A 16,795-nucleotide genomic window follows, 5' to 3' on the forward strand; every position below is an offset into this window, starting at 1 on the left:
TATCCCTTTGTCAAGAAAAAAGAATCCAAAGCTGTTCTCTGAAGAGCTTATAAAAAAAATCAAGCACAAATATTTAGGACATAGTTTTTTCTTAATAGTCTTCTTTCCTTTGTCTCTGTCCCTTATTCTTGTCGTTAGAGCTGTACATCTTTCCAGTGCATATATATGTATATATACATATGTACAAGAGTATAATTGTGACTGCACTGTCTATGATCTGGCTAGTTTTGGACAACATGACACAAGCTAGAGTCAATTGAGAAAATGTTTCCAGAAGACTTGCCTGTAGGGAAGCCTGTTGGGCATTTTCTTGATGAGTATTGGAGCACCCAGTCGACTGTGCGTGGAACCATCCCTTGGCAGGTAATCCTGGTCTGCATACGAAATCAAATTGAGCAAGCCAGAAAACAACATGCCTCCACTGGCTTCTGCTTCTCCTCAGGGTTGGACAGTTACCTGGAAGTGTAAGATGAAATCAATCCTTTCCTCCCCAAATTGCTTTTAGTCGTAATATGTATTACAGGATTAGAAACCAGACTAAGACAGTTTGTGTCTACAACTGTTTTCTAAACCAGGCATTTTCACGTGAAACAATCCTGTCATGATAAAGACTGTTAACCTAACACTCCATCTACTCTTTTTAATAGCTGCAGAATAGACTATGGCAGGATGGAAGTTTATTTACCCAACAAGTTGTCTGCCGAGGAACACAGCATAATTTTAGGCGATTATTCTTGCAGAAAGCTTCAAATTAATGCAAACATCATCTTCACTGGAGCTGATAACTTTATGTGATAGATTTTACATTGCGAAATTGATATTTGAAGATCTTTGAGCAAATATTTCCAATCTTTCCTTATGAGTGACAGAATTTGTGTGTGCACGAACAGTGGGCAGGGTATTGGCATTCTGTCTGGAGTGGAGTGATTGGTGGTTTTTATACTCTTCTTTGTTTCTCATTTGCTGGTAAAGAGCTGCTTTTAAATTTACCCAACTCCATGTTAAGCTATTAAAGCTAAACCCCATCAGTCTAGCACATGCCACTGTATTAAGCAACCTGCTGGACGCCTCCTTTGCATCCAAGTCATTAAATCTTTGCACAGGTATGTGAGGTTGTACCTCTAACACCAGTTCATTATAAAGTAGAACTTCGTACAGTATGCGGCTGGTGAAGAGCACAGTGGGGATTTCACCCCGGGTCTGTGAAGGGTGATAGCTGAGAGTAGTCTGGAATACACTCATTTTGATATGAGGGTCTTCTAGGGCTAGGCTCATTACCAAACGCCATAGATATGTAAGTGACAAGGCAGGTAAGCTCCAATAAGCTTATCCCTTTGGACACTTGATCAGCTGCTGCTGATGTCTTAATATCTGGCAACAGAAGTCACCTTGGCTATTAGACAGGCTGTCCCCTCAGCACTAAAGTCTGTCCAGTATCTAGCTTTGTCTTGAAATAAAACACAAATAAGAAGAGTCCTTATCAATTGTGTGATGGCATTGACTGTGGGGGAGGGGGAGGGTGTTCAAAGCTCTCAAAGATACTGCGTTTTCTTTCCCATTCTAGATCACCCTGACTTCTACCTTGTCTTGGTTTGCAAACTTGATTTTTTCTTTCTGCCCACAGAGCAGTATATGTTCAAAAATAACTAAACAGCTACATGTTTAAGTTCCTAATTTATGTATCCACGAGCCTTTAGCCCTCTACCTCAGCACGAGCTTCGGATCCAGGCACCAAAGGTGTTGATTTTTAGTCAAATCAGCACAGTGCTTCTTGCTAGGGTAGCTGTAAACAAAGGGCCCAGAGGAGCTACAGCTGAAGCTGCCTGAGGGCAGAAAGCTGGCTCTTTAGCAGAGTAAGAACAGCTGCGCTGCCTGGCTTTACTTTGTGACCAGCAAGTCAGGTTCAAGGTCTTCCAAGTCCCATCTACCCTTGCGTTTGTCTAACTCCTACCTGGCTGGAATTGATCATGCACGCATTGTGCCTCTGAGAAACAGAGTTGTCTAGAGGTTTGGTTCTTATTTTGGTAGCCTTGCTTTTTACCATCTCACTTTTGAGACGAGTACACGTGTGCCTTTTCCCCCAGTAACCTCATTTAATACTGGTGGTGTGCTGAAAGTCATACTTAACAACTTCGAAGAGACAGCTACTTCCTAACACGGTTTTCATAAAATCAGATGTGGGCAGAAAGTGCCTATCCCAGTGAAATTATTCGATCTGTCAGGGGCTCCTCCACCCCAAAAGAACCTTAAGCAGCCACAAACCACCTGCATTACTCTTCTATATCTTTTGCCATGGGGGAGAGAGAGAGAGAGAGAGAGAGAGAGAGAGAGAGAGAGAGAGAGAGAGAGAGAGAGAGAGAGAGAGAGAGAGAGAGAGAGAATAAGAGAAAGAGAATTATATCCTTGTATCCATCACTAGTTTTCTCTCCACAGAGCTATGGTTTGGGGAGGAAGAAACTGAGTTCCTTTTCTCCTGTCCATTAAAACTTTTATTTCCAAAAGGTCAAACATAGGCTAACTTTGTTCTCTCTCTCCCCTAGTGGATGGCTGCATCCATAGAGCGGCTGGTCCCTGTTTGTTAGCTGAGTGTCGGACCCTGAATGGCTGTGAGACTGGACACGCGAAAATCACATGCGGCTATGACCTCCCTGCAAAGTGTGAGTATGGCATGCTTGACTTCCGTTCAGAATCAGCTGACACTGCCAGCCTTGCCTTTTCCCTCGAAAGAATGTCTAGAGAAGGAGACAGCTGAGGTGGGACTTAATTAAATATGCTCGTATTCCGATTTAGTGTGTAGGTGCATGTTTATTTCTACGGTTAACTAGAGAAGTTCTCAGTTGTTCAGTTCTCTGAAACTGGGAAATACAAGCAGGAGCAGAATATACGTTCCAGTATTTAAGCACCACCGGTGACAGTTTCTGGAAATGATGCCAATCTCTCACTCCTCGTTCGGCTTTCTTGATTGTGGCTGTGTTTAGAGCAAAGGAGATCAAAGTGATGTATTGTGTTTTCAGCTGCCACGTAAAGGCTGATTGGCAATTACAGCCCAGGCATCTGTCACACTCGGTTCTCAGGAGAAGCCAGTGGAATGTGCTTGTCAGTCCGAGAATATATTTGCTCTTTGAATGTGGGATGATCAAATTTCCTATTATATTTGAATAGAATAAATGCATTGCAATTGACTGACCTTGTTGCTTCGGTGTTTAGCTGACTGCCGTGGGGTGGTAGAGAATAAAAAAAGAGAGAAGTGATTAAATGTGCACCTTTCAGAATTATGTAATTTTCAGGGCCTGGGGATGAGGGAGAGTTTGTGCTACACCATTAAGGTGTGCACTGACCTGGAAACTGAGACGCCAATTTAATCTGTGTACTTGCTTCTTAAGAGATGGCCCTGATCTATGGACACATTTTATGCGAAGGCAAAGCTACTTTTGTTTGTTTGTCTTTTAGTAGTGAAGGCAACAGGCTAGAAAGTTACAGCATAATTTGTGTGATACTGTTGAACTGTGTGGACAGGGTATGTAAAAATATGTTACCCAAGACTATCTGTGAATGGTGACATAATGTTTTCTTTTAAAGGTAACTTTAAATATTGTGTGTCTGTCTGTGTAACCCCCTGTCTGTCTGTCTGTCTGTCTGTGTAACCCCCATGAGCACAATGGCATTGGGAGTTTGCACTTTGGCTCATAGAACTCATGACCTGAGAATTAAAGGTGATTTTCCTTCGGGGATTCTATAGCTCATGTTGACAAACACAGCTCTTGAATCTGTCTAACATGGTGCCACCTGTGAGATGCAGCTGACCTGCACCACCTGGAGCAGATCAAGTACTTTCAGGCTCGTGTTTGTCCTTAAACCAAGTAATAAACTAGGTCTTTCGTTGAATTCACTACTTTCTCTGTAAGAAAACAGACAGGAAAATTCAACTCTGAGCTTTCCGAACAGCGATAAAGTTGGAATTACTACACACAGTCAAGCAAATTGATTGTTTCTATGTATTATCTGAGACTGTGGGAAGCTTTTTAAAACTGACTTGCTACTATTTGGCATGCCTGTGTACTCGATATCCCATTTCCTTTGCATGGTGTTCTTTTGATTTCAGTCATTGAGAATTTACCTAGTGTTAGCCACCAAGGCACGGGGATTTGCAAGACTGGGCGTTTTAGAAGTCGTCATGCTTGAAACCTGTGTTTGAGCATGTGTGTGGTGTGTGACTTTCAGAAGCATTTTAAAGCAAGTGGGCCACGTGGCGCCCAAGACTCTAGACGTGGCCAATTTGCCTCTAGGACTCAGTACAGAATCCCTACTCCAGTCATGATGTGTAGCTTAATAGCATGAGTGCTGGCTAGTTTTGGTGTCAGTTTAACTCAGGCTAGAATCATCTGAGAGGAGGGACCCTCAAGAGAGAAACTGTATCCAAAATATCTGGCTATGGTCAAGCCTGCAGTGCATTTTCTTAATTAATGCTTGATCTCAGGCCATTGTTCTTGGGGCTGGGTGATCCTGAATGTTATTTTAATAATAATAAAAAAAAGCAGGCTGAGCAAACTACAGGGAGCAAGTAAGTAAGCAGGCACTCCTCCAGGTCTCTGTATCATCTCTGCTTCCAGCTTCCTGCCCTGACTTTCTTTGATGATGACCTGTGATATGCAACTGTACACAAAATAAACCTTTTCCTCCCCAAGTTACTTTCAGTCGTGGCATTTCATTAACGAAGACAGCGTGTCTGAGCAATAAAGAATCGTTCAATGGGATGGAAAATAGCACTGCAGCATGGCAGCCACCTCATTAAAAAAAATCAAAGACGTGCACTGTCAGTAAACATATTTCATACATTTCAGGATTTCTCTGCATTTTAAAAAGTTAATGATTGATATTAAAAATCATAAAGAAAAGGGATGTGAAACTGAATAATGATAGCTCATACTTGTATTCTACTTTGTAGTGTTTCATAGATTTTTTTACAAGCCGTTATATTTAAATTATGCTTTATAAACATTGTGTGTGTTCATTTCCTTTTTCCTATTCCTGGAGAGATAGTTTTCTTTCTCATCAATTTGGATCCTCCATTTCAGAGTCATTAACAATCCACAGATGTGCTTTTGTAGTGAGAGAATGAAAAGGGAGCTCATTACATACTGTTTGGGTCATTTTCCCCTCCATGTTTAATAATTCTGTGACAGTTTGACAGCAGAGACTAGCTCCTATCTGTCCTCTGAGACAGTGGGTTCATCATTATAGGGGCACCAAAGCCAGTCAACCAGCCTCAAGTGATGATATCTTCATGCACCAGCAATTTGTTTTGAGGATGCTTTTGTCTGGGTTACATACAGTGTTGGTCATTTTGGACGGCTCTCTGCTTTTCTATGCTTGCTAAATTAATTTATTCATGAATGGTTGTATTTGAATTAATTATACTTGTAGTCTGTGTTCTGTGACTTATCATGATGGGTAGAATGAAAAGTCCCTGGATGTTCTCTCTTTCTTTCACTGCCTGCATGTCTGAATGGTTTCTTTTGACACAAAACTAACCAATCACTTCTCTCAAAAGAAATCATGGTAGCAAGAGTATTGAGTAGAATTTCATTGAAAACTATTGCTTAGGAAGTATACAAAGGGCTATTTATATAATTTCAATCTTGAACAGATAATCCCTTCTGTGAGATTAGATTTTTTTGAATGTGTGATAAAATGTGTATACCTCTATAGAAGCTTTTCACATGAGAGATATTTATATTTCCCTATCTGTTGTAGAACTCTGTCCTTGTCAGGCCTTGTTGCCATTGCCAGCTTAGAAAACTCATGAGAAACCCACAATAGGCTCTCCAGATTGTTCCTGTTGACTGTACTTCGTAGTAGGAGGGGTAGGGAGAGTCATTAGATGCTCTCCTGAGATCCAGCCACTCCCTCCTACATCTTCCAAACTGTATGTAGTTGTGCCTCAGTTACACATACCAAGTCTGCATCGTGGTATGCATGAGGATATGTAGAGGGTAGAATGGTTAACTGGCATGTGGACTCCATTTGTGTGTCATGGGCAAATCAGTAACCATGTTAAGGTGAGACTTTCTGGTGATTTCTCTATTTTTCAGTTACCTGTCTGGAAACAACTTCTTTGTCTGTTTTGGTGCCCCATCTGTTATGAGTATAGGTTTGGTCAGGTCTGCCCAAGAAAGCCCATACAACACTGCCATCATTATAGTGTTCTAATTTTGTGATTAATTATTGTGAAAGAATGAGATACCAAATGGATGATTTTGATCAGGACCCTTTCATTTGAAAAATAGTTTGTTAACTGAATCCTATTTCTCAAGCCTTTTATTTTGCAATCCACTTTGCACCGTGCTCGTGGAGGGGAGGGGGTTTGTCCTCAGTTGTCAACAAAGGTATGCATGGTGGAGACTTTCCTTGACCACTGTGGCCTCCTTCTGTATTCTCTCATAGGCTTCCTTGCTGATCCTCAGCCCTAGGTATTATTGTCTCCTTGTCTGATGTTCTATTCCAGACTTCTTCATTACTTCTTCCTTTATGTTCTTCACATTCTTGTTAACTGTAACCTCAGGTGTCACCTTAGCTGACATAGTTATCCTGGCTCTTCTGCTTCATCTGTAGTTGTTGCACCGTAGTATGCTAACTTCAAATTGCTCCTATTACATTCGTTTGTAATGCCTCCCTTTACCAGAATAAGGGTGTAGACTTTGGAGTGGGGATTATTTCCTTTATTTTGCACTATCCATAGAAGTTCTTAAAATGCCCAAAACATGAGAGGCTTGAAAGGTATTTCTTGAAAGGGTGAATGGAAGTTAAGTGCCGATATTCTGACATATCTTTTTTTTTTTAAGTTAAACTTTTGTTACCCTCATTTTCTTCAGCTTTCTGTAGTAGGCCACCATATCTTGAACCACATAAAATGTCTTGAACGGTATAACTTGCAGCATGTTTCCTCATATCTTGGTGGGCTATGATTGTCTAGAAAGCCTGCTCTTTCATCCTTTCTACTTATCATTCAGACTCAACTCAGCTATTACCTCTGTTAGAAATGAAGTCGCACCACCTCAACTACAAGTTCTTTCTTCAGTATATTGCATGTTAACACTTTTTGCGTGATGATTCGTTTCATGTTATACATGTCTCATTGATGTGTGTATACTACATCTAGAGAGAGCTAGAGGGCAGCCTTCTTTGTTCTTCCATAGGAGTCATCTACCTTGGTATTTTTTTTTTTAAAGACAGGATCTCTCCTTGGTTGAGAGCTCACTGAGAAGGCTAGGCTGTATGAACAGCAAGTCCCAGGGTTCCCCCTCTCTCTACTGCCCCAGTGCTGCCCAGTTGCTCACCATCATATCTTTTATATGAGTTCTTGGTAGTAAACTGAGGTCCTGATGTCTATGTGTAAAGCGTTACTCTCTGTGCCGTCTCCCAGCCCATGCTGCATCTTTCTAAAATATTTCGGGTACTGGAGTCACCTCTGTCAAGTGAATTAACTGGTAAAACTGGAAGCTGACATCCAATTGGTGAAAGGTTAGACATAAAAGAAAAATTATGCTAATATTCCTGAAAATAATGGAATTAATGTCAACTATCCATTGTAGCTTAAAAATTGTTCAATATATGCAGTTCTAAGGTCTTAAAAGAAATTTACTTCTAATAGTTTATCTTAAAGAGGTGAGAATAAAGTAAGGACCTTCATTTAATTTTCAACATAGCTCATAGTTATACTATATTTTCTTAGATTACCCCCAGTTTCTTTACTTCAGTATTGAATAAGCATCAAAGATAAATATAAAAATATTAAATCTATGTGTATAATATTTTTGTTTCTCCCATTTAATCTTTCAAAGCATCAAAAAGCAATGTTGGCATTCAACTTCTAATGTTGCATTATTGATTTCAGTGAATGTCCAGGGCAACAAACAATAACATAATTTGTTTCAGTGAGTGGTATGAATTAGTCTCCTTATTCTACTCCCAGGTGTAAAAATAATCGGAGGATAGTCACTTAAAAGGTCCTGTTGATAGTAATTAGTGTTTCTCTGGTGCCCTTCATCAAGAAATCATAGTACTTTGAAACCTGAGCTTATCAGTCCTTTGAAATTGCTTTAAGGCAATTTACATGTCAAGTAAGGGTAATATATTTCCAACATAAGGAGAAATTCATGTACAGTGAAATCAAATCTACCACTCCCAGGAACAAATTAAATCATAGAGTAGAGACTTAATTGTGGCCTGGAGTTATGAACTAGGTGAAATGTCACTGACAATGTTACCCAGTCCTGCTACCTACTTTTGTAAATAAAGTTTTATTAGGACCCAGCTATGCCCATTTTTTCACCTATTATTTACGGCTCCTTTGGTGTGAGTGAGTTGAGTAATTCCTGTAGGGATTGTATAATTGGAATGTCTGAACCATGTGATATTTGGTCCTTTGTGGTTTCCTAAGGCCTAGTCTGTATCAGTCCTCATGTTTTATAAGGAGGAAGGCATGATTCATAAAAGTTAAATATTGTTAAATTTTATTAAGTGTATGTAATAGATCAAAGTTGACAAAAGCAGAAGAATACCTGCCTGGCTTCTATTTCTTGGGACTGCCCTTGCTTATTGTGCCTCAAGGCAATATGTCGTAGGAGGCTGATTTGAACCTCTTCAGTTCTTTCACCTCACTAGACCATCATGAGGAAAAAAATTCCTGATGAGGAAGAAAATCACTTCTGTATTGAGACAGGACTGAGAAGTGTGTAAGGCAATTGTCTTTAGTGAGAATTAGTTTAAAACGCCAGAGGACTGGGCCATAGGGCTTCATTCCTTGCTTCATCCATTGGGGTTAGCTAATGTGCTGTAAGGGGGAGCTTTAGGCCCAAGGAAATTCACAATTAGGAGGAAGTAACTCAAAAGGTGTTTCTGAGTTAGTCCTCTGTGGAAGGCGACCTGATTTCGGCCCTGCTGGACTCTCCCAGCAGGTGTCTGATTGTGTGCAGTGAAGTGGGCATGCTGGGAAGAATGTGACTCTGCAGCCTTTGATGGGGACCTGAGGGCTCTCACAAGTCAATTCCATAATTAAATGGCAAGTTACTTAAAGGGAAAAAAATAGCTTTTGAAGAACATAAAATCATCATCTTCTTTCCAGAAGAGGAAGATGTGATGGCTCTTTATAAAAGTCCACCATTATTGGTTGATTTCCTTAGGAGCTCAACTTCCTTCTGAGTATGTTTTCCCATATCTACTGTTCTTTCCTTGTTTATTAAGCAACTGTACATTATCCCCTTAGTGAGCCTCACAATGGATGGAGAAGTAGAAAAGCTCAGATTAGAAGATCTTGAAATGCAGTTTCAAAGCAAATTGTTAGACCACACTTAGAAGAACTCAGTGAGAAGCTCCTTGGTTCAGCAACCTCTCTATGTAACTCTAACGAATACTCAAGTACAAAAGCTATCACCCTACCGGGAGTTGAACACCAAGTAGCAATCTTGCTGTAACCTGCTTGGCTGGCTGTCTAATACAACCTTTTGGTTATTAGACTAGGGATTTCTTAAAAGAATTCTGGCTCTCTCTCTCTCTCTCTCTCTCTCTCTCTCTCTCTCTCTCTCTCTTCTTTGTAGTATTTTCACAGTTAGTGACAATGCCTATATTTGCTTAACTATTCATTGTTTACCCTCTAATACAGTGCAAGCTTAAGGATGTCTGGGTTGTATCGGTCTCATCCATTTCTGGGATGTATAGCATCTGGCAAAAGAGTAGATCTTCATGCATTTTTGCTGGGAGAGTCAGCAATAGCTTATGCTCTTCCCCTCCTTGTCACTAGGCTCACTGTAGGAAATCAGCATGACCACACTCAAGATAGAATTCCACAGTTGCAGACATCTGCAGAGCTGGATCCGTGGCTGTCCTCAGCATATCGCATCACCCAGCAGGCTTCCTTTTACAAAACTTTCAAATTTTTATTTTCTTATTATGGGAGAGAAAGAGAAAGAGAGAGAGAGAGAGAGAGAGAGAGAGAGAGAGAGAGAGAGAGAGAGAGAGAATGAGAACATAAATGTGGCTACATGCCGTGGCTTGCATGTGGATGTGGAAGTCCAAGAACAGCTTTTTCACAGTCATTCACAGTCATTCCTCTCCTTCCACCATGGAGTAACCACAGACTGCACTCAGGGCATCTGGCTGAGCAGCAAGAGCTCTCACCTGCTAAAGCATTTTGTGTGCCTCAAGCATGCCTCTAGATTAAAGGTTCTAGCGGCAAAAGAAAGCACAAAAGCATAATTTTAATTGATTCCCCTCCCACACATGTGTCTTCCACCTTGCAGTCCCTCTTTGTAGACCCACTAGAATAATGCAGAGTCTATTATCAGGTGATTTTGTGACCAATCGATTCTCGTTCTAGTATCTTTTGAAAACATCTCCATTACTAAAGCCACCAGCACTTTTATTACTGTGTTATCAGATAGGTGTAGAATAGAGCCTTCCATGTGCTTTCATCATGTGCCGCCTTAGCTGGGCTTCAGAGGACACTGCCTATGCCTTCTTTTTCCCCCATATGATCAATAGGAAATAACAATGTAAATCAATTCCAAGTGATAATGTAAATGGGCTCTTGAAGGCAATTCCCACTGTGAAATAAGTAGTTAGCAGCGACACTGGCATTAGCCCCAGTGGGGGTAATCAGCCTGTGGATGTGTTTAATCAGAGTTATCAGCTAAGATTAAAGAGAGAGTCACAGTTGTGCGGGGATAATCATTTTCAAGGTATAAAAGATGAATATGTGAAGGTGTTCTCATAAATTAAAGGCATCAGAATGGCTTTGAGTAATTTAGGATGCACTGAGGTCAGGAACAAGCAAACAGGAGAGGTTAATCTTGGAGCCATGGCCATTAATGTGCAGAGACAGCTGAATATGCTTATGGAAATATTGAGCGAACACTGAGTTAAATGATTTTCCCATATGTTAAACTATTCCTTGAGCTGTCGCTAACACACATGATTTGACTAAAGAGCCAGCAACATGGAAGAATTTGTACAGGCATTAGTTATCTTAGTAATTAATTACTAATTTCAAAAGCTACATGTTGGTCTGCTTTTTGATTTGGTTTAGAAACACTGACAGAACCAATCAAACACCGTAGAACAAAGGGCTGATTCCATGGTGTCTATAACACTGAACGTCAAGGTCAATCTGAAAAGTCCTGAACTTGATATTCTAATTATATTGGGAAGTCCTTTAACCTCTGATCATGAGTTTCCTTGTTCGTGATTATCTTTGGGTCATGGTATCTATCTTACCAGAGTCTGTTAGGAATAGGCATAGAACTGTGTCTTAATTATCTAAGGCATCAGAGAGATATGTGACTCTATTGGTAGTTGTAAAAGAATTGGCATAGCTCATTTGCTTGCTCAGCTTATTTTTTATTGGGTGTTTGCTCTGACCTTGGGGGCTCTTCTAGAAAGTAGAGAACTGTGGTGAAGAAACTCTGGCCCATCAGAGCTCACGATCAAGCCAAGAGAGGTAGAGAATGAACACATTTGCACAAAACTCAGGACTTTTAGAAGGCAACAAAGCCTATGAGAAGGATAGTGCAAGCTAAGGGTGGAAAGGTGAAGAGGGAGCTTTCCTGTGCGGTCAGGGAAGGCATCCCTGTGGACGTGATATTTGAGCAGAGAGATGCGCTGCTTGCTCAATGAGAAAACCATTGCAGACAAAAGAAAACACCTCACCACTGAGTGAAAGTCAGCTTGCTCAACATGAAAATAAGGGTAGTCAGGGGGGTTTTCCTTGTGCGCTTTATCCTTGCAATGGGTTTGTCTTCTTTGTTCTGATGTACAGTCATGTGTCAGTGTTGATAGGTGCAAATAATCATTTTAGCCTAAGTTATTTTTTTTTTACTTGTAATGAAAGTATTGCTCTGGCTAATGGATCAGACAGGAATTTTAATGATCACTTACTGATCACTGCATAACTTTAGAGAGAGAGGAGAACTGAAGTCCAGAATAATGACTTCATCTCTTTCAAGGTTATATAATAAGTGATAATCATAAGCACCCAGCCTGAGTTCCTCACGTGACAGTGTAGTGACCTCTTTTTGCTAGAATGTGCTCTTTGTTTTTTGCTAACACTGCTATAAGAACATTATGAGAGTGTAGCCATCTAGTCAATAAGATAATACAAACAAACATTTGAAGAAAAATGTTCTCACTTCGCACAGTACACCTGTTACTTCATCCGTAGTAATCTTGATGAGTCCCACATCATGGATAAGACCGCAAGCTTGCCTGGAGGGCTTTTTGACAGTGGTCGCTCAGAACCTTATAGCAGTATCTGGTATTTGAGGAAACATGGAAGTCACTGGTATGAAATAATGAGAATTCTTCGTTATCCTTAAAACATCATTTTTGCAGTAGCTTAACTTCAGAAGTCATTTGACAGACTTCAGATGTGCCTGCAAACCCAATGACATGTTTTCTCTAGAGGGGGTTTATGTAATCTCCTACTCCACCCTGAGAGCAGCCAGGGCTTTCTTCAAATGAACAGAGTATGTTACAGTAGTGAGAACTGCCAAGCTTAAGTTTATAGCGACAGTGGCTTCCGTGTGTGATCTTTGTGTCTCCTGGGCCTGCTGGTCACCTAGGGCTGCCAAGACAATTAAAACATTCTGTGTATAAACAGCACAGACTCTATGTCCTGGAGATCAGAGGTTGAAAAACATGGAAAAACATGGGTGTGTCTTCTGCAGTCCTAATGAGGAAATCCATGCTGTTTTTTTCCCCCAAACTCTGGTAGGTCTAGTTTTTTCCAGGTTTAAGGCACATGATTTCCAGTTTCTGTTTTAGTCCTCATATGTCATGGTCCCTGTCTCTGTGTCATTTCCTTATGGTCCCCTTTCACTAGATTTAAGTATTACTCTAAGCTGTTTCCCTTTTCAAGTTATTGAGATCCTTTATAACATCTACCTGTAAAGATTCAATTTTTTTCTTTCTGAATAAATTCACTCTCATGTACAGGGGCTAAAAACAATAGTATTTTCTTTTGAAAATTGCTAGCCCACTATGCACTCTCTATAAGACAGCAAGCTACATCTCATAATGCAGCGTTGAAGAAAGAAAGAACAAGCTATCAAACAGACGGACCTCAAGTCACCTCTCGAGAGACCCATATAGTGAGGAACGAGGACTGCCAGCAATGGCGTGAGTGAGCCTAGAAGGGGATCTTTCACATAGCCAGATAAATGTTACCAGATAAGTTGTGACCACCTAAGTGATCTTGGGACTGCATCCTCCAGCCTGTCATACTTGTAAGTGTCTGCATCCCTGAGCTTCACAGTTCCACCAGGAGGCATCCTGAGTGAATGCCACACAGCTAAGTCTTTCCAGAATTCTTGCCTGCTGAAACTGGGAGATAACATTTGTTATGCAAGTTTGAAGCTATGTGTTAATGCAGTAATCCGATACTAATAGAGCAACCATGGTCAATGGCCAAGTGTAAAAGGTGGGGAAAGGAGCTAACTAGTAGAATGGCATCTATTTATCTGTCTGTCTGTCTATCTATCTATCTATCTATCTATCTATCTATCTATCCATCCATCCATCCATCCATCCATCCATCGTCTATCCAATCTCTCTTCTAGTGCATGGTATGTCTGACCCTAATGTCTAACATGGGAGGTGAAATGAAACACCCTTAATCAATGACATCTAACTACAGTCACATTCCTAAACCATGTCACATCCCTTCACGATACTTCTGGCATTGAAAGCACATTAGGTAGAAAACTGTGATTTGTGCCAATGAGGTGGGGAGAGAGAGAGACAGAGACATAGAGACAGTCGCATAGAGACACAGAGACAGAGAAAAAAAACTAAAGACAGACACAGAGGGAGACAAAGGGAAACAGACAGAGACAGACAGGTACAGAGAGAGACAGATGCACAGAGACAGCTGCAAAGAAAAAGACAGAGACAGACAGAGGAAACAGAGAGAGACAGACATAGAGAGAGACAGAAAGACAAACAAACAAAACTATATAGAGAGATACAGCAGAGAGATAGAGAGACAGAGAGAAAAGGACAGAGAGAGAGAGAGAGAGAGAGAGAGAGAGAGAGAGAGAGAGAGAGAGAGAGAGAGAGAGAAAAAGAGACACAGAAAGAAGACAGCCAGACAGAGAAGAGACGGACAGACAGACAGAGAGGAAACTGGAGGACAGTACCAAAGACAGCTAACCCTCATGCATTAGAGAATCACTGAGAAGAACAGTTCAGGCGGAAACGCCACTGGTTACTATATACCTACTATTCCTTGTCTGCTGTTTCATGTTTGTGTTGGTTGCTCAGATGCATCTGACTGACAGGACTGCTGTTTCCATTTGCACAGAGGTGAAGGAGAATCCGTTGAGCTTCTCCCCTGTTCTAATGCTGCAAGGGAAGCAAAGCAGTGGTAAAGTCATATTTACATTTGTAGCAGTGCCCTTCTCATCTGTGAGTGCTACAAGGTGGTGTGTTTCCCATTAGCTCCGTCGCTTTTCAGCACCACCTAGCGCCTGCCCCATTTCCAATCATATGCTGTTCGTGAGATCCCTATAATTTCCCAAGGCCTTCTGAAGCTTTCCTCTTCCTACCTTTGACATTTTGAGGAAAGATTTATTCTCTTTCTGTGTTTATTCTGCTTAGTGAAAAGAAACACCAGAGCAAGCGTTCACTGTATTCTTGCAAGTTCTTTGTAGAATTGAGTTGGGTTATCTTTTTGAAAGTCTGTGCAGGGCAAAGGATTAGCTTAGAAACCATTTCCTTTAAGCTCCTCAGGTTTGCTTTCTTACATATTGGCCCATGAAGGCAAACTATTGTTTTTTCTTTGCCTGACTGATTGACTTCCTGTTATGATAGTTGTCTTACCTGTGGCATAGTATGTCATGTGCATATACATGCCCTCTTTCCTGTACTCTTAGCATTTGCTGCTCTGAGTACCATTGTTCTCTAACATCCTTTGTGGATGTGCAGGTCAGGAATTTTGGTCAGGTTGTGTGGCTCTTTGGGAAAGTTCACTGAGAAATGGTGAGTTTGAGGTTGGAAGTAGCTTGATGCAAAGAAGGGTTCTAAAAAATTCTCATGCAATCTTGGTAGGTATCCTGAAGGAGTGGGCAGAGAAAAGTTAACTAAGCTTGACAGGCTAATAGGAAAGGGCCTTCCCTCTTCATATACCCAGGATAGTTCTTGCCTGTTGTTTTCAAATCACCCTGCTTATCTTTTTCTTATTACCATTCACTGCCTGTAAAATGCAGTGTTGAAATCTATTCTCTAGATCAGGACTCTGTGCACAGAACAAATCTTAGTTAGAACAATCCTTTTTTTTATCCCTATAGCTACAGAAGAAGCCAAAATAGTACAATGAGTATGAATTGATGCCTAACCTTTCCTTAAGTTCCCCTTTGTCTATAGTAGCACACTTTCTCCATCACAATTAGGTTATATATTTAGGAACACTGGAGCTTAGGGTAGGAATTCCAAAATATCTTAATGCTAGAAAGAATTCCAGGAACCATTTTTAGGGCAACCAAAACTAATTTCTCCCTTGAAGAGCTAAGCAAAGAGTTGCCTAGTTCTGTTCCTATACCTTGCATGAACCATCTGCTTGATAAATAGCAGATAAGTAAAGCAGTGTGGATCTCTAGTGTGTACTTTATGTTTTATGTACTTTTGAAAGAAAATGGGATGTAGAATAGTCAGGAACCTCATGTTTATAGAATTGAGTTGAGTCTATCAAAAATGCTTCAAGTGGCTTCTCAAGAAAATGGGAATGTAAGCCATGTGACTGTTCTAGGAAATGACCTTGTCAGGTTATTGGCCTGCAGTTCCTTCTTCTTTCCAGTGGAGACTGGTTTTGTAGAGGTTACAAGAGATGAAGTACCTGATGGTATTTACCTTGAATGGATGACTTTCCTCTTTGGAAACATTCAGACTGTGCAAACCAGTTATGAACATGGACTTGGAAACCCACCACTAGACTCAAATTCAGGCCCAAGTTTGGGCAGGTATTTACCTTCTCTGTGTCTACATTTCCCAGGTGGAGAAGGGGATGAGAATCACTCTGCCTTCATGTGGGTGTTTGGTACTAAATAAGTTAGCATTTTGAAACAGTCAACACATTACAGAATTCTCCAAGATTAGCTGAATTCAACAAGGTTAACTGTTTTACAGTCAGGTGACCTTGACATTGTTGTCTAAAATCATCTCTCATCACCTTGTGCCCTCCTTCACTACTTTAGTTGACATCATATCCCTTATCGCCATCCAAAGTTGTCTTATAGATTTGTAGGGTGTCAGGATTGAATGTTTGCTTCTTTCACCATGGCACAATCTTCATTAGTGCCAGGATTTTCTCAGTGGTTACAGCGCCATATGGCAGGAAACTCCTCCAAACTGTAATGAGCCCCTGTATGTGTGTGAAGAAAGCAAACTCTAATGTGTGAAAGACCTAACTAGACTGCACTCAATCCCCTCACTTGCGCACTGTGTACTTCTACTGGCCAGATTAATAATCTAAGTCAGCCAGAAAAATAGCATCAACATATGTCTGTCAAACCTTCTTAGATCTTTGCTGCATCCAACAAAAATGTTGCAGGTGTGCTGCAAGACTTTGCACCTAATTTTTATTTTTTGAAAGCTTGTAGCTTAAGAAATGGGGCCATACACAAGTAAAGCAGGAAGGAAGGTGTTTGCAAAACTTCAGCATCGTGGGGGAGAAAGCCCTGGCCTCTTAAGCCAATAGGTGGACAGTGAGATCCTTTCCAAATCTATAAAGTCTGTGTTCCAAGATGAT

General features: G+C 40.8%; 1 protein-coding gene across 1 annotated transcript in view; it reads left to right on the top strand.

Moving 5' to 3' along the window:
- Positions 1-16,795, top strand: part of LOC126490199 (ADP-ribose glycohydrolase MACROD2-like) — a 1,491,479-nt gene that overhangs the window by 239,853 nt on the left and 1,234,831 nt on the right. Inside the window, exon 4 of the mRNA XM_050124928.1 lies at positions 2,541-2,657. Within this exon, the coding sequence (XP_049980885.1) occupies positions 2,541-2,657 (117 nt within the window). The remainder of the gene's footprint in view (positions 1-2,540; positions 2,658-16,795) is intronic.

This window comes from Alexandromys fortis, unplaced genomic scaffold, assembly GCF_014885135.2.
Source record: "Alexandromys fortis isolate MF-2015 unplaced genomic scaffold, M_Fortis_MF-2015_v1.1 scaffold_248, whole genome shotgun sequence".
Classification (NCBI taxonomy): Eukaryota; Metazoa; Chordata; class Mammalia; order Rodentia; family Cricetidae; genus Alexandromys; species Alexandromys fortis.